At 53.9% G+C, this 17,489-nt stretch overlaps 7 protein-coding genes and 1 non-coding gene across 8 annotated transcripts; 4 read left to right on the forward strand and 4 right to left on the reverse strand.

Annotated features, from left to right (window-relative positions):
• Positions 1–838: 838 nt before the first annotated feature.
• On the forward strand, positions 839–2,051 carry BO95DRAFT_403935 (uncharacterized protein; the record flags this gene model as incomplete). Its single annotated transcript, XM_025583940.1, has 1 exon — positions 839–2,051. The coding sequence occupies exon 1, from the start codon at positions 855–857 to the stop codon at positions 2,049–2,051; it is 1,197 nt and encodes a 398-aa protein (XP_025447007.1). The 5' UTR covers positions 839–854.
• A 236-nt stretch (positions 2,052–2,287) lies between these two features.
• BO95DRAFT_497787 (phosphotransferase family protein) lies at positions 2,288–3,876 on the forward strand (the record flags this gene model as incomplete). The annotated part of the gene is given in 4 exon segments (XM_025590896.1): positions 2,288–2,432; positions 2,452–3,404; positions 3,436–3,659; positions 3,699–3,876. 4 exon segments carry the CDS (start codon positions 2,288–2,290, stop codon positions 3,874–3,876), a joined length of 1,500 nt encoding a protein of 499 aa, XP_025447008.1.
• A 687-nt stretch (positions 3,877–4,563) lies between these two features.
• BO95DRAFT_379517 (metallophosphoesterase family protein) lies at positions 4,564–6,059 on the forward strand (the record flags this gene model as incomplete). Its single annotated transcript, XM_025583323.1, has 4 exons — positions 4,564–4,720; positions 4,774–5,240; positions 5,309–5,619; positions 5,701–6,059. 4 exons carry the CDS (start codon positions 4,564–4,566, stop codon positions 5,960–5,962), a joined length of 1,197 nt encoding a protein of 398 aa, XP_025447009.1. The 3' UTR covers positions 5,963–6,059.
• A 485-nt stretch (positions 6,060–6,544) lies between these two features.
• Positions 6,545–7,991, reverse strand: BO95DRAFT_438316 (uncharacterized protein). Its single transcript, XM_025585482.1, has 5 exons — positions 7,672–7,991; positions 7,360–7,607; positions 7,203–7,296; positions 7,074–7,146; positions 6,545–7,011 (listed from the first exon to the last, which is right to left on the reverse strand). Exons 1-5 carry the CDS (start codon positions 7,838–7,840, stop codon positions 6,870–6,872), a joined length of 726 nt encoding a protein of 241 aa, XP_025447010.1. The 5' UTR covers positions 7,841–7,991; the 3' UTR covers positions 6,545–6,869.
• Positions 7,992–9,684: 1,693 nt separating this feature from the next.
• BO95DRAFT_352185 (esterase/lipase family protein) lies at positions 9,685–10,821 on the reverse strand (the record flags this gene model as incomplete). Its single annotated transcript, XM_025582121.1, has 1 exon — positions 9,685–10,821. The coding sequence occupies one exon, from the start codon at positions 10,819–10,821 to the stop codon at positions 9,685–9,687; it is 1,137 nt and encodes a 378-aa protein (XP_025447011.1).
• Positions 10,822–12,863: 2,042 nt separating this feature from the next.
• Positions 12,864–14,793, forward strand: BO95DRAFT_438320 (FAD-dependent oxidoreductase). Its single transcript, XM_025585483.1, has 3 exons — positions 12,864–13,605; positions 13,675–14,369; positions 14,450–14,793. The coding sequence occupies exons 1-3, from the start codon at positions 12,968–12,970 to the stop codon at positions 14,542–14,544; spliced, it is 1,428 nt and encodes a 475-aa protein (XP_025447012.1). The 5' UTR covers positions 12,864–12,967; the 3' UTR covers positions 14,545–14,793.
• On the reverse strand, positions 14,739–14,810 carry BO95DRAFT_t25. Its single transcript has one exon. It is a non-coding gene; the product is annotated as a tRNA-Arg (tRNA).
• A 1,439-nt stretch (positions 14,811–16,249) lies between these two features.
• Positions 16,250–17,268, reverse strand: BO95DRAFT_403948 (uncharacterized protein). Its single transcript, XM_025583941.1, has 2 exons — positions 16,776–17,268; positions 16,250–16,703 (listed from the first exon to the last, which is right to left on the reverse strand). The coding sequence occupies exons 1-2, from the start codon at positions 16,879–16,881 to the stop codon at positions 16,564–16,566; spliced, it is 246 nt and encodes an 81-aa protein (XP_025447013.1). The 5' UTR covers positions 16,882–17,268; the 3' UTR covers positions 16,250–16,563.
• Between the last annotated feature and the right edge of the window lie 221 nt (positions 17,269–17,489).

The raw sequence follows: 17,489 nt of genomic DNA on the forward strand, positions 1-17,489 counted from the left end.
AGCTTGCTGAATGGCTTGGAACTGGTCGCGATGAAGGGATCACGGAGCTGGCCGCGGGTGATGTCCTTACTGGGGAAGATGATGGGGCGGAAGGGCTGATCACTGGCGTGACCTTCACAGGGGACGAGGAAGGAATGGCAAGCGATGTGGCAGGTGTAGCCACAGATGAAGGAATAGCAGACGATGGGGCAGGTGTAGCCACCGACGAAGGAATGGCAGAAGACGAACGAGCGCTACAGGGTCTGCGACTGGGCAATGGCCTGGAACTATAGGTCCAGTGATGATGAGATGCTGTGGCCACCGGGGTAGAAACGAGAGCAGTGGTGGTGGGTTGAATATCAACGGTCAAGGCGAGGGCTTGCGCCAACAAGGCGGCAAGTATCCATCCTCGCGCCAGCAGATGCGCCATCTTGCTTTGACGGTCTCTTCTTCCTGCTCCAAGATAAAGAATGTATAAGGTAAGGGAAGATAAAAGAGGGATTGAGAAAAGAGAGAGAGTATGGTTGTGAAAATGGTCAATACATTGAAAATGAAAGAGTGACGGGGAAGTTGGGTTGGTTGGGAAGGACCGGGAATGAGATGAGGGAATGGTGAAGACTGCCGTATTTACGGCATTCGACAATGGGCCCAAAATAAAATCGCTCATGGCGAGTGGGGATCAGGATCTTGTTCCTGAGTTAGTTCCTCGTGTTTTTTCACACTATTGATCTCGATGTCAATGCGAGGTGAAAATAGCCGACGGCGACGCCGAAGGGAGAAAATCTTAGGAGGAGCTAGAGGGTATTTAGGGCAACTTCCGCTCCCCCCAATGAACACGGATGAACAGAGTCAAGCATCCTTCTTCTCCGCACAAAATGTCTCTGAGATTCATTCCCCTTGTTGCGGGCCTCCTGCTTGGGCAGGCGGCGGCCAATGGTCCGGTGCCTTCGAGTTCCCCGGTGGCCAGCAGCAGCCAGATTCAATCTCAAGCCCGGGCTAGTGTTTACTGCCATACAAAATTGGGAACAAGCTCTGTCTCTGGTGACCTGCCTACATCAACAATTACTCGTACTCGCCATGATCCTACTGCAGTCATTATCACCTCGACTACCCAGGGCACTGTGACAGAGACTCCTGCCTTGGTGACGGTGACAGCCACCGATTATGTGACCATCGTTCTGACGACCACCGCTGATACCGTCACCGATACCTTCTCGACCACCTCCACTGACTTTATCACGTCAACGACGATAGTCACTCTCCCCACCGTGACCAGCACCGTTGCCACAACGGTGACGATCACGACCACCTCTACCTCCACCGTCTCTACCTCAGCTGGGTTCACTCCACTTGCTGAGTCACTGCCCACCGCCACGGCAGCCAAGCGCTCTCTTCTCGACACTGAGGAAGAAGACTGCGCCGCATGGCTAGATGATTATCAGTATCCTCAGGCTGTGGAGTGTCACGAGAAGATTGTGGTGAAGACCACCAGCGTGGAGACGGTGACTGCTGTGCCCATCACCACGACGGCTGCAGGCTCGACCACCACTACCACGGTGACCAACACGGTGCTGACCAGCTCCGTGGTGGTTCCCAGCGACGTCTCAACCACACTCAGCTTTAGCACCGCCTCCACCATCACCGAGACTGCCACCGCTCCAGCTGTGACGGCCACTGTCACCTCAACCAACACCGTCTCCGTCGTCAGCAGCACCACCGTGCTCGGTGCATGCGCTACCAACAACGTCCCCGGCCTACCGTTTTCTTCGGACTACGGTAACTTCGCTGGCCAATATACTTATCTCCTGTCATTCACCAACGTTCCAGGCGAGAGTATCACCGTCGGCAACACCGCTTCGGCCTACGACTGCTGCGTCAGCTGTCAGGAATCCAGCACTTGCGCCATGTCGTACTATAACCACCTTACGTCTTCGGTCAGCTACTGTTACCTGATCCATACCACCACCTGCAACAGTGCGTCGACCTACGCCAAGGCCTCCATTCACAGCTCCGCAGCCACGATTCAGATGTCGAATGGGCCCTGTGGTCAGGTTCGGGGTGTGGAGGGCTGAGTGTTCATGTACTAGACTTAGATTAACATAATGAAGCGAATCTCGCATTATCGATGCACCCTGACATCCCTGTAGATGGAATTGATGCCTTAGGGCGGATCGGAGTGGGAAGAGGTAATGCTACGGAGTCCGGACGTAACTTATCACCCCTTCCCGCCCAATGGAAGGCCGAGGCCTCGATAACTTCCTCCGACCTTCTTAACCTTACCTAGCATTTGGTGAGATTGGAGACTAGAATGGATTTCGACGACATAAGTCTTGCAAGGTTCGAGAGACTTAAGAAAGAATGGATAGCTCTGTGCTCAACCTCCTCCCAGGGTATCTGCCAACTTGCCAGCAAGTACCGCGATCGCGACGATTGTTTACTCCGCTCTATGCACTGTGGGTCCTTCAACTTCAGCTTCCGGCTTCATTTCGGAGGATGGGGAGCCAGATTGGTTGTTTAGATTTCCCCTGCCGGGAAAGTCCATGTTCTTGGATGAGAAGGTCCAGAATGAGGCCGTCCTGATGAAATTCATCGCTGACACGACGCGCATCCCTGTCCCGAGCGTCATTGCTCACGGCAGAGCAGAGCGGAATCCCACCGGTCTCGGCCCCTTCATTATCATGACCTGGGTGGAAGGCACAAAGATGTCTGACCTTCTTCGCAAAGGTGGCGATACACCTGAAAAGGAGGAGGCACTGGATCCAGATGTTGACCCGCAGACACTGAAGATCCTGTACGGAGAAATGGCGGAGATTCTGCTAGAGTTGTGGAGCCTGGATTTCAGTCATATTGGCAGCCTTCGCGAAAAGAAGACACCACCCTTGACCAAAGTTGAAGGCCGACCGTTAACTCTCGAAGTAAACGAGTTGATTAGAACATGTGGCTTGGAAGATTGCGCCCCGTCAAGAGTCTATCACAGCTCGCTGGAGTACATACATTCTCTCTTGCGCCTGCAGGACACCCACCTGGAGAGGCAGCGGAACAGTGTCTACGATGCGATCGACTGTCGGGAGAAATATGCCTGTCGCAGTTTGTTGAAAGCGACGGCTCTGCGCTTTCTATCTCCTACCGATAATGACGGCCCATTCAAGCTATTCTGTGATGATCCGTGCCCCGGGAATGTGCTTGTCGACGATTCCCTCCACGTGACGGGCGTCATCGACTGGGAATTCTGTTACGCTGCGCCTGCCCAGTTTGCAGGCAGTATTCCGTGGTGGTTGCTTCTCGAGCGACCGCAGAAGATCCTCAACAGTCAGGGCCCCGAAGTGTTCTTTCGGTCTTTCTTGCCCCGGGCCGACTGTTTTCTGCAGGCCTTGGAGTTGAAAGAGAAAACCAGAAGACTGGGCGTGGAAGACGATCGACTATCGGTGAGAAATGAGATAGTCTATCGACACCAAGAGCGCATGGTTCTACCTCGCTTGCCGGTCAGTCTCATCCGTCGATCTATTGTACCGGGACTTGCTAGATGAGCACTGCTGGGTAAAGAGGTCGTCAGTCGCAGACCGGGTACGCTCTTTCACAACGAACATTGGCCTCCACAAGGATCGCGAGGACTTTGTCCGCTCGAAAATTGTGCAACTACAGGAATATTATGCTGAACTGGGTGAAGCGACCGACGTAAGGTATGAGGAAGAGGAGGAGCCGCATGACGACGAAAATAGGACCGACAAGGTTCATGTACAATTGGCATCGGAGACATCGAATAAGGGCACTCGTGCCTCATTTGCCTCTGTTGGCTACTGGGGGCTTGAAGGCAAAAGCCTAAAAAGATTGGTCACTGCGATCGCCGTCGCGAGCATATTTGTTATGGGTGCTGCTTGGAGGCGTCGGGGCCTTTAGGCTGCGAGATGATGCATGGTGAGTCTCCTTTTGACCATGATAGAGGCCACGTTCAGTTGAGTTTACTTGGCATCGACTAAAGTCAATAAGAGCTAGGCTGGGCAATCTCCAAGGGGATAGAGACTATGTGGAGTAGGTGTGAATGATCTGCGCAACGCCAATGGGATTGCTGCCTTAGGCGTCCAAATTACAGTATATCGCGGTTCGGATCCTTGCTTCGAAGAGCTGCATTTCAAGTCTATTACACCTCCAGAGGCAACCACTTACATCATCACTCCAGCCGTACTGTTCCTCAAGGGCACTCTATGCTAATAGACGAACATTCCTGTTGAGCCCAATCGGCAACGAAACTACCGCATGAGAGTGGCATTTACGGGACCCGGTGCAGGAACGGCGGCAATTAGCGCCCGCCAGTGCCCGTCCCGTCAAGCCTCTTATTGACTAAGATGCCACAACGTGCTCCATGCTGGAGGCTGGAGAGCAACTGGGAGGGTGGTTAGCTACATCTCTTTCAGCAACTGGAGTAGCGGGGTGGGGGCTAATGAATAGATTCATGCGCACGTGTGCACCGCAGTTTGCCGAGGATGCTACAGTTGGTCGAGTTATACTATATTCCTCTGCCCCCGGCAAAGCACAGTCTAATGTTGTCACTTCAATAGAATAACCACCTCACGAGGCTTCATCACAATGGTGCGCTACATTGTGCCAACCCTTCTAAGCCTTGCGTCTGGAATTTGTGCACTCCCAAACATCAAGTCGACAGACCAGTCCGGAACCCGCCTTCAGTTCAACAGCAATGGCACGTTCCAACTGTCGATCTTCGAGGACTTGCATTACGGCGAGGGTAAGCTGTCTGTTCTTCGTCCTCTGCACAATCATCACTGACGATACAATCAGCGGAAGACACAACCTGGGGACCAATCCAAGACGTCGAAAGTACTGCGGTGATCAATACCATCCTCAATAATGAAAGCCCGGACCTGGTCATCCTGAACGGCGATCTGATTACTGGCGACAACACCTTCCTGTCGAATGCGACCGACTACATCGACGAGATCGTTGCTCCCCTGGTTGAGCGCCAGTTGCTGTGGGCTTCCACCTACGGGAATCACGATAGTGACTACAACCTGTCGCGCAGCGCCATCCTCGAGCGAGAGCAATCCTACCCCAACAGCTTGACCCAAAGCATGGTTGCCGGGGAGCTCGCGGGGGTATCCAACTACTACCTGCCCGTTTACCCTTCCGACTCCTCTGCGACTACGCCGGCGTTGATCATGTGGTTCTTCGACAGCCGTGGTGGGAACTACTTCCAGGAACTGGAGAATGGCAGCGAAGTACCGCAGCCGTGCTGGGTGGATGAGTCGGTTAGTAGATTTCGTGGGGCTCCGCTCCACTGTCCCCCTTCATGCAATAAACTCACCAGTGCGGGCAGGTAGTCGAATGGTTCACGCAGACCAACGCCGACCTCACCAAACAATACGGTAAAGTGATCCCCTCGATCGCCTTCTACCACATCCCAGTGAATGCGATGCTCGCCTTTCAGAACCAGGGGGTGGACGCCCACTCGGAACCGGGCATCAACGCCGACGACCCCCTAGATCAGCAAGGTGAGGCCAGTGGACAGGGCGCGGTATCCGGGACGGTGTTCAGCTACTCGGGCCAGGATATCCCGTTCATGGAGGCGTTGTTGAACACCGACGGTTTGCTGGCGACGTTCAGCGGCCATGACCATGGTGATGACTGGTGAGCACTTCATCTCTCCTGACCATTCCACCTCCCCTTGCAGCGTCATATTTACAGAGCCAGAACTGACCCTCTCGACAGGTGCTTCAAATGGGACTCCCAGCTCCCCGGGATGAACCTCACCGGCAACGGACTGAACCTGTGCTTCGGACGCCACACGGGCTACGGCGGGTACGGGTCCTGGACGCGGGGATCGCGACAGATCCTGCTGGACGAGACGACCCTGGAGACGGAGATCGCGACCTGGATCCGGCTGGAGGATGGGTCGGTCTCGGGCCAGGTGAGCCTCAACTCGACCTACGGGGAGGATCGGTATCCCGCTGTCGCGACCACCTATACCTAAAGAGAGCTCGGATCAAGGAGCTCCTAAACGTGCAGGTGTTCAAGTGACGCAGGGGCCCAAGGCAACTCCCGCCTCTCGCTATCTCGCAGATCCCTTCACACAGCACTGATGCACTTTCTTCTAAAGTAGAAGTCCATAGGCGAGAAAGATCTTCATGGGCAATGACATGTGTAGCCGATCACTTCCTTCAAAGGCTCCGGTGGTCCGGGCGCAATACGTCAACGCTCGGGGATCCATTCGTGGCACTCACGCTTGTCCCATCTTAGCATCTGTGCTTGTCTCCGTCGGAATTCTAGCGTAGATTAAACCCCCTTCCCCCTCTCCGGAATGGATGGCGTATTCTCCCTCCCTAGGGACCCCGCCGATCTTTGCCATCCGAGAACCGCTGCCGAAATCGGGCCCAGGGTTCCTGACAAAGGGGAAACCGACGACGTCATTGCCGACAGAGTACGGATACGAGGATGGATTTGTCATTCGATGCCTCAGGAAGTCATCGACACCTCGCGTCATCCCTCGGAATCCGGTTCCAGAAACGAATCTAATCTGGTTGATTTATAAGGCACCTAGATCAAATGCGTGCCAACAGTCATTAATCATATTCGCCAGATGTGGTGGTCGTCGGTTCTATAATTACAGCTAGGGGGGTAATAGATAGTGTACTGTACAATGAAGCGGAAAACAAAGTCAGGTCAACCAAGCCAAATCTCACGGTGACCCTGTAACTCACGATCCCAAGGTAGAATCATAAGAACAAAAAGAAACCTCTGCCGAAAGGAACGCCGTATCTATACAATCCGAACGCTGATTTCATTTACAAAACCAAACCATGTGCTTCCTGAAAGTGTCGTAACAAGATATCGTGGGGAATCTCTTTTTGTGTCGTTATTCAAACCAGTTGAAGGTTGGTTTACTCCCGAAGAGTCCGGTTGTGTAGGCCATTGGTGGGCTCGGGCTCGGGGATTTTCTCTTCTCCTTCCATCTGGCGTCCGTAGTTGGACTTGGGGCCGTGGACGTCGTCGTGGTTGTGCGAGGCGATCAGGATGATTGCACTGCAGGGGAAAACTGGTGTTAGCGGATGGTGTGTCAAGGAGAGTCATTCGGGGGAACATACCTGACGACGGTAAATACCCAGCCGGGCCACGCGAGGACCACGGAGGCGAGGGCTTTGGGGTTCGTGCGGTACACTGCTGCAGCATTAGTGTATGGATGTCGAATGAGCGGAGAGGAATGCTGCACGCACCGAAAGCAGGCTTCTTCTTCGACTCAGACCAAAACTGTCTCGCGCCGGCGGCATCCGTGCCATGGACCTGGACGCTTCTTGTTGCGGTGATTATCTGGAGAGGCGGAGTTTAGCATCTCTCTGTGATAGGGTTTTCATCTCTGAAGAATCCGCATACCGTCATCGTCAACGCCGAGCTAAGCATCATGATGGACACCACCACACCGCTGATCTTCCACGCCAAACGGACGGACTTGCTCTCGTGGCGCTCCGGCCAGAACAGGTCGAAGAAGAAGGCGGCGCCGAAGATAGTGGCAACAGCGACGCCGACGAAGATGTTGTAGGAGGCGGCCCCGATAAAGTCGTTGTTGTAGACTGATACCCCTGGATGGTGGCGCTCAATGTAGCTTTGTTGATCGACGTAGTCTATCCGGAAGAAAAGTCATTGGCATTGGCTTTTACACAATATAGTGTACAAGGTCGAACTTACCTGATAAGGCAGCCGTGCCAGTAGACTCGGAGCACACACACAGAATCATGGCCAGCTGGTAGACGATCATCTTGGTGCGACGGAGGTGGTAGATGCGGGTGAACATGTTGGAACTCTTGAATTTGTTCCATTGGATCTCCTTGAGATCCAGGCCCCAGATGACTGTCATTGCTGCGTATGGTGTGTGGTGTGTGGTGTGTGATGTTGGGAGGGGGAACGGGGCGTAAGGAGTGGTGGTATGGGAGAGTGAGATGGAATAAGAGGTGAAGGGAAGGATTATTAATTCGAAGATAGATACCGATAAAATGAATGAAGAGGAGTCTTAAAGTAAGAAAGTAAGAATTGATGAAAGAAGGAAAGCGGAGCCATGGGCCACGAACAGGGTCCGGTCGGGATCGGCAACGTGACGTCAGGAGCAAAGGAATGAATAATCAACAGACACAAAACACAGTTGCACCCACCACGTCACGGCTGCCATTTCTCCTCGCATCTCACACAGATAAATCGTGGCCACCCAATTAAGTGATCCAACCCGGCAGTTGCACGCTGTGGGTCGATAGTGAAAAGGCTTAGTACACCCATGATATCAGCGGGACTCTGGCCCGTCACTACATCTACCTATTGTGGTAACAGTCACTGTCGATAACGACGAGTATCACATCTGGCCTACGACTTCCCTATGTCATTTCCCTCGGGTTGTCCCTCTATTTTGCTCTGACTCTTGATCTCCCAGAGCGACTCACGCTGCGCTGGCATTATCCTGTCATATTTATGTCGATGATCAATGGTCAAATAATTCCCCGCATCTGCAATGACAACATTTGCAGTGGGAATGCATTGTTAATTGCGATTAGGGCCCAGGCCCCACATCGTCTCTGCATGCAACATGGAGAAGGCTACAGCGAGCCCAGCATCCGTCAAACCCTTGATTTATGTATTCTTGCCTTCAGGAAAGTGTCGGGTCAAGAAGGTTTCAAGTGACATGTAACATACCAACCCACCCGTGGTTGGCTATATATACACCCCTGCCCCTTTTTCCAAACCCCGTCGGCACCAGATGCCTCATCCCAGACTCGCCACCTTCCCAGACAGACCGTCACCGCGCGACTGATACGGTCGGGTGGAGCCTTCGTCCTTGGGGAATCGTACGCGACACCACAGAACCAGTTGGTCAATTTTTATTATGGGTATACGAGAGGCTCATTTACCTTGAAAAGGAGCAAGGCTTCGGCTTGAGCGATGCTTGAGCGACCGGAGATAATCCCCACTTTTGACGCGTTTTGCTGGGTGTTCGTTCCGCTTTTCTCTGGATCGAAATCCAGGTGCCTTTGTCTGATCTTTCTGTTCGATCGGGGTTCCACCCTGGAGTTATGCTATTGCTATGGTTATTTGGTAGGTGGTCACGGGTCGTCCTTGGTGAGAGTTGAACATTACGAGGTGTTGTGTCACCATGCTCCAGACTCGATTCTCGTATTATCATACTCGAGTGTAGCGAGTCGACCTATGAATGAGTTGGAAATAGGTTTGTACATTGTATGAGGAGGTGAGCAACACCTGTTCTGGTCAATTGACAGGGGTAAATGATGTAATGGGTCCAAGGAGATCCGCCCAGCGGACGATCCTTTACATTAGCCTGCAGAATGCGCCTGAGTTCGTGCTCCACTTGGATCTTGACCGATCGCATCCCTTTTTAAGTTATACTGTTAGCTTCAAAAGCGCAGGAGATGTATCAGACACCATACAATGTGTCTCCAAATACTGATTGGACGCATATTGCGCTGGTCGACTCTATAGCCATACTTAGGGCAACGTCATCTCCAGAATGAAGACCAAGACCACCATCCTTATGCAAACTTGCTTATGTGGAGGAAAACAGAATATCAATGATCATATGTACAATCCAATCGAAGAGCTCTAACAACGCCATACCAGGAATCTAACCATATAGAACATACCCCCAACCGCCCTTATCCCCAACGCCAAACCCACAGAAAAAGCTCCATTCCAAACCTGCTATACCGAAACCAACCCCGACATCTCCGAAGCAACAACCACCGCAGGCCCCTTCACCATATCCGCAACCACCACCTCCTCAACCTCAACCCTCCCCTCCTCGACAGCATAACCCGGTAATTCCGGCTCGCGCCAAGACTTAGGCGAGAAGAAGAGGATCTGCTTCAACGCGCCCGCCGCCAGGGCCTGCGTGCGCGCCGCATCGACCAACCCGATCCCCTCGGCCCGGCCGCGCCTACACACCGTCGCCAGATCAATCCTCTCCAGGCTCCCGGGTCCACCATGCTGAATCGCATCGGCGATCAACGCCCACGCCAGCGGATGATACAGCACGGCCTCATGCGAACAAAACAGGCCGCCGGCCGCCGCGAAGGAGCGCGGGACATGCAGCTGCAGCTCGCAATTCGTGACGCCGACGCCGCGCGCATCCGCCAGGAAGGCAGACGCCCCCGGCCCGCACTGCGGCTGCACGACCTCATCCGTCGCGGAGTAGATGGAGGTCGTCGGCACATACGCGGAATCCCCGCCGCCGGAGCGTAGGGTCCTGATAAACGTGGCATTGCGGGTCTGGTTCCACACGGCCGGGGTGCCCGGCTGGGTGCCGGGGAATGGACAGAGCGCCCACGCGGCCACGGTGCCGGCGAAGTCCGCCGCGAGGGCGACGAAGCTCTGCACGGGGCCGCGCGCGCTGGGCCAGTATTTCAGCGCCCACTGCGTCGTGATGCAGCCCTGGGACCAGGCGATGACCGCGATGTGCGGGTGGGCGCACCGCGCTGAGAGGTAGTGGATCGCGTAGGCGACGTACTCGGCGTTGCGGGCGGAGGCGTCGCACATCCGCCCGGGGATGTTCAGCCACACCGGGTCGCCGAAGGGGCTTTGGCGCAGCAGTTTCGTGAGGTTGGGCGCGTAGGCTTCGCCGCCGTGGGTGCCGGTGCCGGGGACGAGGAGGACGGGCGTCCGCCCGTCGCCGCCGTACTGGAAGTCGGCGGGGATGTGGATGGCGGAGCGCAGGGAGGTCTCGGGGATGGAGTACGGTGCGTCCAGCTCGAAGACGCGCGGGTAGATGCTCGTCGCGAGGTCTGGGTTCTGGTTGTCAACGGAGTTGATGTCCACTGCAGGAGCCCCGTGGCTCAGCATGGTGCTGGCTAGGTTCGTGCTGCGTGCGCGGAGGGAACGGCGGTAGGTTGAGAGGTGCTTGTAGTAGGTGTCGAAGAAGGGGATCTGCACGAAATTCATCGTGATCTTGGGGTATGTATGGTTTTAGTGTCTCTTTGGCTTTGACATGGAGACACTATGTGGGTATTCCGGATGGCACGCCCGGAGAGGATCATCCTGTCGATCGACCCTTGACTTTATATATTTAGGGTTCTTGGGCGTCACAGCCGGTCAACGAGGGACAAAAAAAAAGTCAATCGCTTGGAAAGAGCACAGAGCACTTGCTGAGGTCGCGAAAATAGTATCCCAAACGAAACCCGCGATTCGAAGTCTGGGCGTGATTTCCCCTTGGCGGCGTCGGCAATTCTTACTCCTGGCGGGGATGCCGATACAGACGCGAGCGCGGCTCCACATCCACCCTCCCTTCAGCGACCATGAAAATTTGATGTGGAGAATGCCGTGTCGTATCTCCCTATTTCAAGGCTGCGTTGGGCCTTCAGCCGCTCGCTTCAGCTGGCGACCTCCGAACTAGTGCTATGTGGCTGATCAGGTCACTAGCTGAATCGAGATAAGCAGCCCGAGAAGAAAGCTTCATAAGAGCGGCGATGTAGCGCCAGCCAGCCGCGCTATTGTTTTATTTTCCCTTGCAATTGTGGCTGGCTCGTGTTCGGTTCAAGCTGCCGCAACCTGAGCGGTGAATTTTCTTGTGTCTGTGCTGTGTCTTCGCCCTTCAGTGTACAATCTCAGGCATTCTTGGTTTCGATTGCGCCCCTATTGCTTCAAGGTATGTGATCGCGAGCCGTCTGTACGGTGCAGTGGTTTCCACAACAGGGCAGCTGGTGTTGCCAAGAGTCTTGCCAAATCGCTTGGTCCAGAGCCCAGCTGGTCTGGATATGGTGACTAGCCAGCTGCGAATGGCCACTCTCTTGGTGATGTCTTCAGCATGTTTGGCCGAGCGAAACGAAAGGTCCAGGCCTTGGCGACTCGCTCATCTGCTAATGTAGAATCCCTGGTGCTCCAGGACAGTCCTAGACGTGTTGTTGGCGGTTAAGGGGTCTAAGTGGACCCTGGGCTGTTAGAGCCAACTCTTTCCTTATGTCGAGTCCAGATTGCATGAACGGGCCTGATCTTCGCAGGGGTGGGTATCACTCGAATTTTGGTTCGAGCAGCTCTCGTCCGTCAAATAGTGGAAGGCCTCGCCCGGAATGACCGCTGGCTGCAGCAGCACGTGGTGTCGCGCTGGATGTGGTTGCCATCGAGGAGTGTTCCTCAGGTCATGTGCCGCAGGTGAACCCTTGTTGTCACCCTGGATGCTGAAGACTTGCAATGCTCTGCTTCGCACATTGGGCATTGGTCTCTCCAAACAGTCCATACGCGCCCTGAGAGCGTAGTATGCAACGGCTCAGCCACCTAATTCTCAAACTCTTTTCACGCAGAACGTAAGATGTCGTGCCTGCCATCGAGCTTGTGCTGGCTGAGGCATCAGGGCTCAGGAAGGAGTCCTCCACCACGTGTGGTGGCTTCGTAGGCATGTCAACTGTACTCTGCTCTGATCATGTTTCGTAGTTCTGCGACCACAAAATATCACTCTTTGCGGTAAATATCTTGTGTTCCTTGTCCAAAATTACAATAGTGTCTGAGTCTTTGCATAGGAAACACGTCGCTCGATTGCATTGCAACAGAACAGATCACATGACAACTCCCTCCCGGATGTAAAAGTTGCTCCCACGGCATAATGCTTGACTGTGCGACTGAGGGGCATCCTGATGGGGGTTTCATTAAAGTTGCCAATCCAGACCGAATGAGCCGGGAATCTCTGAGCAGAGTACCATAATAAGTAGGGGTCAGTGTAGATGAGAAAGTCCCTTCGTATGATCATGGCTTCTGTTCCAAAATATGTAACCTGAAAAATTGAAGTATCTCCTGCTCCAGTTACTATTTTTGGCAGGCACAGTAAGGCTGAGAAACTCTATTTGTGCCGAACGACCCGAGGCTCGTATTTCGACCTACATCTTCCTTCCAACCTTCTCAGCGCAACCAGCAATGGAGGGGACCTTCAGCAACGGCATTTTGGTGCTGTAATCCAACATCATCAGTCATATAGTACAGTCAGTACGGATCACAAACCATGAAAATCGTCATCGTGGGCGGTGGCATCTCAGGGCTGACGGCGTACCTGGCCCTGCAGAAGCACCTCCCCAAGCCCGCACCGCCGGCCCCCGACCACGAATACACAATCTACGAGCCCTACAACACCTCTCCAGAGACCACGTCTCACGAGCGAGCGCAGGGTGCCACACACTCCTCGACCCTGACCGTGGGGGGTGGGCTCGGTGTCGGCCCCAACGGGCTCCACGTGCTCCACCGGCTGGACGCCGATCTGCTGCGCGACGTCGTGAGCAGTGGATACATGGTCGACCACAGCAATCTGAAAAGCAAGCACGGTCGTCTCCTCGTGAAGCTAGAATCATCGGGGACAGGTGGCCGTCCCCAGGGCCCAGACCAACGGCTGCGTATGCACATGCTCGCAATCAGCCGCCATGCGCTCTGGAGCCGTCTACGTCGCGCGGTACCAGACACGGTGATCGTCAACAAACGTGTTTCGCAGGTTATCGCCGTCGCGGACGGGCCAAATCTCGTCAGCTTCGACGATGGCAGTCCTCCCGTGCAGGCGGACCTGGTGATCGGGGCCGACGGGCTGAGAAGCACGGTTAAGCATGCGCTATTTGCCGAGGCGGAGGCGGATCCATATCCCCCGCATTACGAGTAGGCCTTTCCTTCTGCCTACATGCTCATGGTCAATTCTGGAATTACTGACGCGGGATATGGAAGCAGAGGCCTCGTGGGCGTTGGGGGCTTCATCCCAGCAGACAGCGTCAACCACCTCGTCGAGACAGGATCAATGAACTTCATCTTCGGCGGGAACGGCTTCTTCGGCTACTTCTACGCGAAAAGTGCGAGCTCGGACCGGAATCGTGATTCACCGTGTCATGTCTCGCAACCGGGGGATCTGTTGGCGTGGTGGTCGACGTACGCGATCGAGAAGAGTCCCCCCGACTCCAGAAGCATTGATACAGAAGATGTCACTCGACAGTTGTGGGAGCGCTACGCCCACTGGACGGATCCAGTGGTCCAGAGGATCGTTCACGAGATCCGTGTGGAGAGTATGTGGCCGACCTGGACCTCGCCGCAGCTTCCGACCTGGGAGCGGGACGGGGTCGTGCTGATCGGCGATGCCGCACATTCGCTGCCCCCGACGTCGGGGCAGGGGTCATCGCAGGCTTTGGAGGATGTCGAGGCTTTGGTTATGTTCCTTTCGCATCAGCTGCGGCGGGTGTATGCTGAGGAGAGCCAGCCCTTTAGTGTCAGGGTGGAGAAGGAAGCCATCAAGGTTGCTGCGAAACAGTATGAGGCGATGAGACGGCCGAGGGTGGAAGCTATTCTTGCGAGGGCGAAGAATATGCAGGACCGGAAGCGGGATATGGGGGTGGTGCAGGAGTATGTGATGTATGTGTTTATGTGGCTCATGGGTGAGTGCTCTATCGTGATTCCTAAAAGTGCAGACACGGGAGGGACATGATGCTGACGCTGATGATGACGGCGGGAATAGGTTGCTTTCCAAGTGTCTTCAGGGAGCAGCAAGAGGCGTTGTTCGAGTATGATTTGCCGGGTGATGTGGAGAGGGTTCTAGCGAGGGATGTGTGAATGGGAGGGGAAAACTTTGGGGAAACAGCCGCCCTATATGCGCTATGACGGTCGCTTGCGAGCTGCCATCGTTTATTTGTGCCGGAGTAACACGCTCTCTACTCAATGCCGTGTCTTATGCAGATTCCAGGCGTATTGGGGCTCAAAAAGTAAGAAGTGGAACCTGGCATAAGCGGGTAAAATGCAAAAAGAAATGACCTACGCAGGGCTCGAACCTGCAATCTCTTGATTCGTAGTCAAGCGCCTTACCATTGGGCCAGCAGGCCTTGCTGTTGATAGACGAGCCTTGTATTTGCAAAATAAGCCAAAATATAATGATATCATCTGCGAGACCTCTGTTGGAATCCTAATCTGGTTAGGACTCGTGTGGTAGCCATCATCAACACTGCAATTTTCTTTGTTTGATTGGAACCTTATCACTCCCCACTCTTGCATGTACTGAGTACTATACAGTTCGCTTGAGGCTTCTTGTACTCTGTAAATGTATCTTTCTTATTTTTGCCATATTGATAAACAAATGAGACGATCTCCTCACGGTCAACTTTTACCAGATATCTGGCCAAACATATATACCCAACAAAGTGTTTCCCTGCATGAAACGTAATCCACCTCAACCGTACATAGCGACTGAAACGCTAAAACACCTCGATCATAATTGTAAAACTAGCCCAAACAAAGTGTCGGAGGCATTGAATCAAACATGGAACACATTAGACCTCTCCCAAGTAGCATCCCTTGCTAAATATAAAAAGGCCCGACAAAACTTCTACAAGCGAGCCATAAGCATTGCCCTCTTACCTCGAGTCCGGTCACAAAAAAGTACCAGCCATGTATCTGGATAATTATCACTTAGGCAGCGGTGGTCAGCTTCGATCTCCCAGTCAATGCGGGGTAGCCACGGCTCCGGGCAGAAGTCATCATGCAACAACACCTGCCCAAATTCCATCCGTGACTGGCCACTGCTGAAAGCGGGGTAAAGCACAAATGCCAAAGAGACAGGCCTACTCCAGCAAATCATTCACTCGTGTTTTGATTACTGGCCCTCCTTCCTCTCTCCACGGGCCACCCTCCATCATAGGCTTTTCCTTCTAGGTTACGACAGGAGTAGACTAGGAGCGAAAAGGGAGCGAAGGCAAAGAGCCTTAGCTGCCGAAACAGAAAATCTGGGGTAGTGGCCCACTTCCCTCCGACGCCGGTGAACATTAGCTATGGCTTGTTTCTTCGAGGTCTGGATTCAGGGGCTAGGGCGCGTGGTGGATGTGGTGCCTTGGGGGACTTTCCATACATTGTTTGGACTTCATATCTAGAAAGGGACGATGCTGTTGTCAAGGTTATGGAAGGGTAGACGAGCCATGATCAGACCACCGTCACCTACAATCAGTGACTATGGCATGAGCAGCCACTGACGCAGACCGGTGCGATCCAATGAATGAGTTGGGTTTGGAGTATATTGCTGTTCTGTGCGTCTGTTCGGTGTTCTAAGTGAGCCCTTGACCTATATTGCCTGCTTGCGACGCCTATCCCTGTCGCGCGTACTGGGAGAACATTGGCTGGATACCACCCAACCGAAGTAACAAAAGGAACATGGATTCTGAAGTCTACCTGGGGGGTCAAGCTGCAGTCCACGCTGACCCTGCCTCGACCCTCCCTGGGGCTGGCTGGCTGGCGCTTTCATCGAGCAGTGCCCCTCTTTTGCGACATTTATCTTTGTGAATCTGACCCATAGGATTTATGATGCTAATAAGATACTAGGCAGTAGTAGTAGCTAAGTACACCTGAAGTACTGTGTTCCGTCCCTCGACAAAAATAAACAAAATCCTCGTAAACGCCGGTAGGTCATCACCTGGAAGATCCCGTCCTCGAAAGCCCCTCCTTGATAAATCGAATGATTGGTTTGAAAGAAAATGTGACTGGTGTCATCGAAAGTACGAAGTCTGACTGTCTCAGACAGCTAGACTCGGTCTGCTGAACCCCCTTCCCTTCCCTGCGAAAGTCGCGTGAGGCAAACCAAAAAAAGGTCTACTTTAAGTGTCGCATGTAGCGTAGGGTAAGATAGACGGCGCCCATGGTTGTATAGGCCGCACCGCCCGCGGCAATCCAGACCGGTCGGTGGACGCTAAAGGAAGTCTGAACGAGCTGGTATCTTGTTCTTCGCTTCTCTGGATGAATGGGTTAGATACCTTGGCTCATCGCGCCTTTGCTTTGATGAGATTGCTGTTGCTGTGTCCTACCTGTGTTGAGGAAGCGGTTGCGCAGAGTCGCCAGCTGCTGTCGGGAGTATGCACCAAGGGTGGATCCAGCGGACGAGAGTCCCTGGATGATCTGAGGGGTTGACATCTTCTGAAGTTGGCAGTGTAAATGTGTCGTTTGATGAATCTGGAGATGAAAGGGAGAAAGAGCTGCGAGTTGTAAGAAGGAAAGTCAAGGCCACCAGCTCTTTAACCGTGTTGTGTTGACAGAGGTGCTGGGTGACACAAGGTTTATATGTCCTTCGTCTCGTCACCAGAAACGCGGGGTAGTCACGAGAGAGTGTGCGATGCAGCAAAAACAGCTAGGCACAGAAACCACTGCACCGCCCTTTATCCCTGCTCTGCGATGATCTGGATGATTGGGTGGATGGGTGGTTATTGGTTGGCATTGATGGTCCGGGTCGACGCTGGCGCTGATGTCGCCCCTGGAACCGACCGCCGGTTGAGCTCCCCTCTTCCCGTACGAGTGACAAATAACCCTACTGTGCGACCAAATGGCCCCCAGGCACTGTGTCCACAAAGTGTTTGGATGGACTGATTGATGCTGGGGTGGCGTTGTCGTTTCCAAGGGTATCTCAAGCCGAGTTGGGGAGCCGCTGATTCGTAGACCTTCTTGCTCCCACGGCGATGATCACTCTACTTATGCATAAGAGGGCTATAGAAGGGCGGGGCGAGTGAACGTGATATTGAGAGAGG

Source organism: Aspergillus brunneoviolaceus (genome assembly GCF_003184695.1).
Source record: "Aspergillus brunneoviolaceus CBS 621.78 unplaced genomic scaffold BO95scaffold_4, whole genome shotgun sequence".
NCBI lineage: Eukaryota > Fungi > Ascomycota > Eurotiomycetes > Eurotiales > Aspergillaceae > Aspergillus > Aspergillus brunneoviolaceus.

Excerpts from the sequence above, each read along its gene's own strand:
- BO95DRAFT_438316 (XM_025585482.1), bottom strand. The coding sequence starts at position 7,840 with ATGACAGTCATCTGGGGCCTGGATCTCAAGGAGATCCAATGGAACAAA. Across the intron at positions 7,147-7,202 it reads GAAGAAGAAGCCTGCTTTCG|TGTACCGCACGAACCCCAAA; the intron begins GTGCGTGCAGCA and ends ATGCTGCAGCAG. Across the intron at positions 7,012-7,073 it reads TGGGTATTTACCGTCGTCAG|TGCAATCATCCTGATCGCCT; the intron begins GTATGTTCCCCC and ends TTTCCCCTGCAG.
- BO95DRAFT_438320 (XM_025585483.1), top strand. The coding sequence starts at position 12,968 with ATGAAAATCGTCATCGTGGGCGGTGGCATCTCAGGGCTGACGGCGTAC. Across the intron at positions 13,606-13,674 it reads CCATATCCCCCGCATTACGA|AGGCCTCGTGGGCGTTGGGG; the intron begins GTAGGCCTTTCC and ends ATATGGAAGCAG. Across the intron at positions 14,370-14,449 it reads TGTGTTTATGTGGCTCATGG|GTTGCTTTCCAAGTGTCTTC; the intron begins GTGAGTGCTCTA and ends CGGCGGGAATAG.
- BO95DRAFT_403948 (XM_025583941.1), bottom strand. The coding sequence starts at position 16,881 with ATGTCAACCCCTCAGATCATCCAGGGACTCTCGTCCGCTGGATCCACC. Across the intron at positions 16,704-16,775 it reads CAACCGCTTCCTCAACACAG|AGAAGCGAAGAACAAGATAC; the intron begins GTAGGACACAGC and ends CCATTCATCCAG.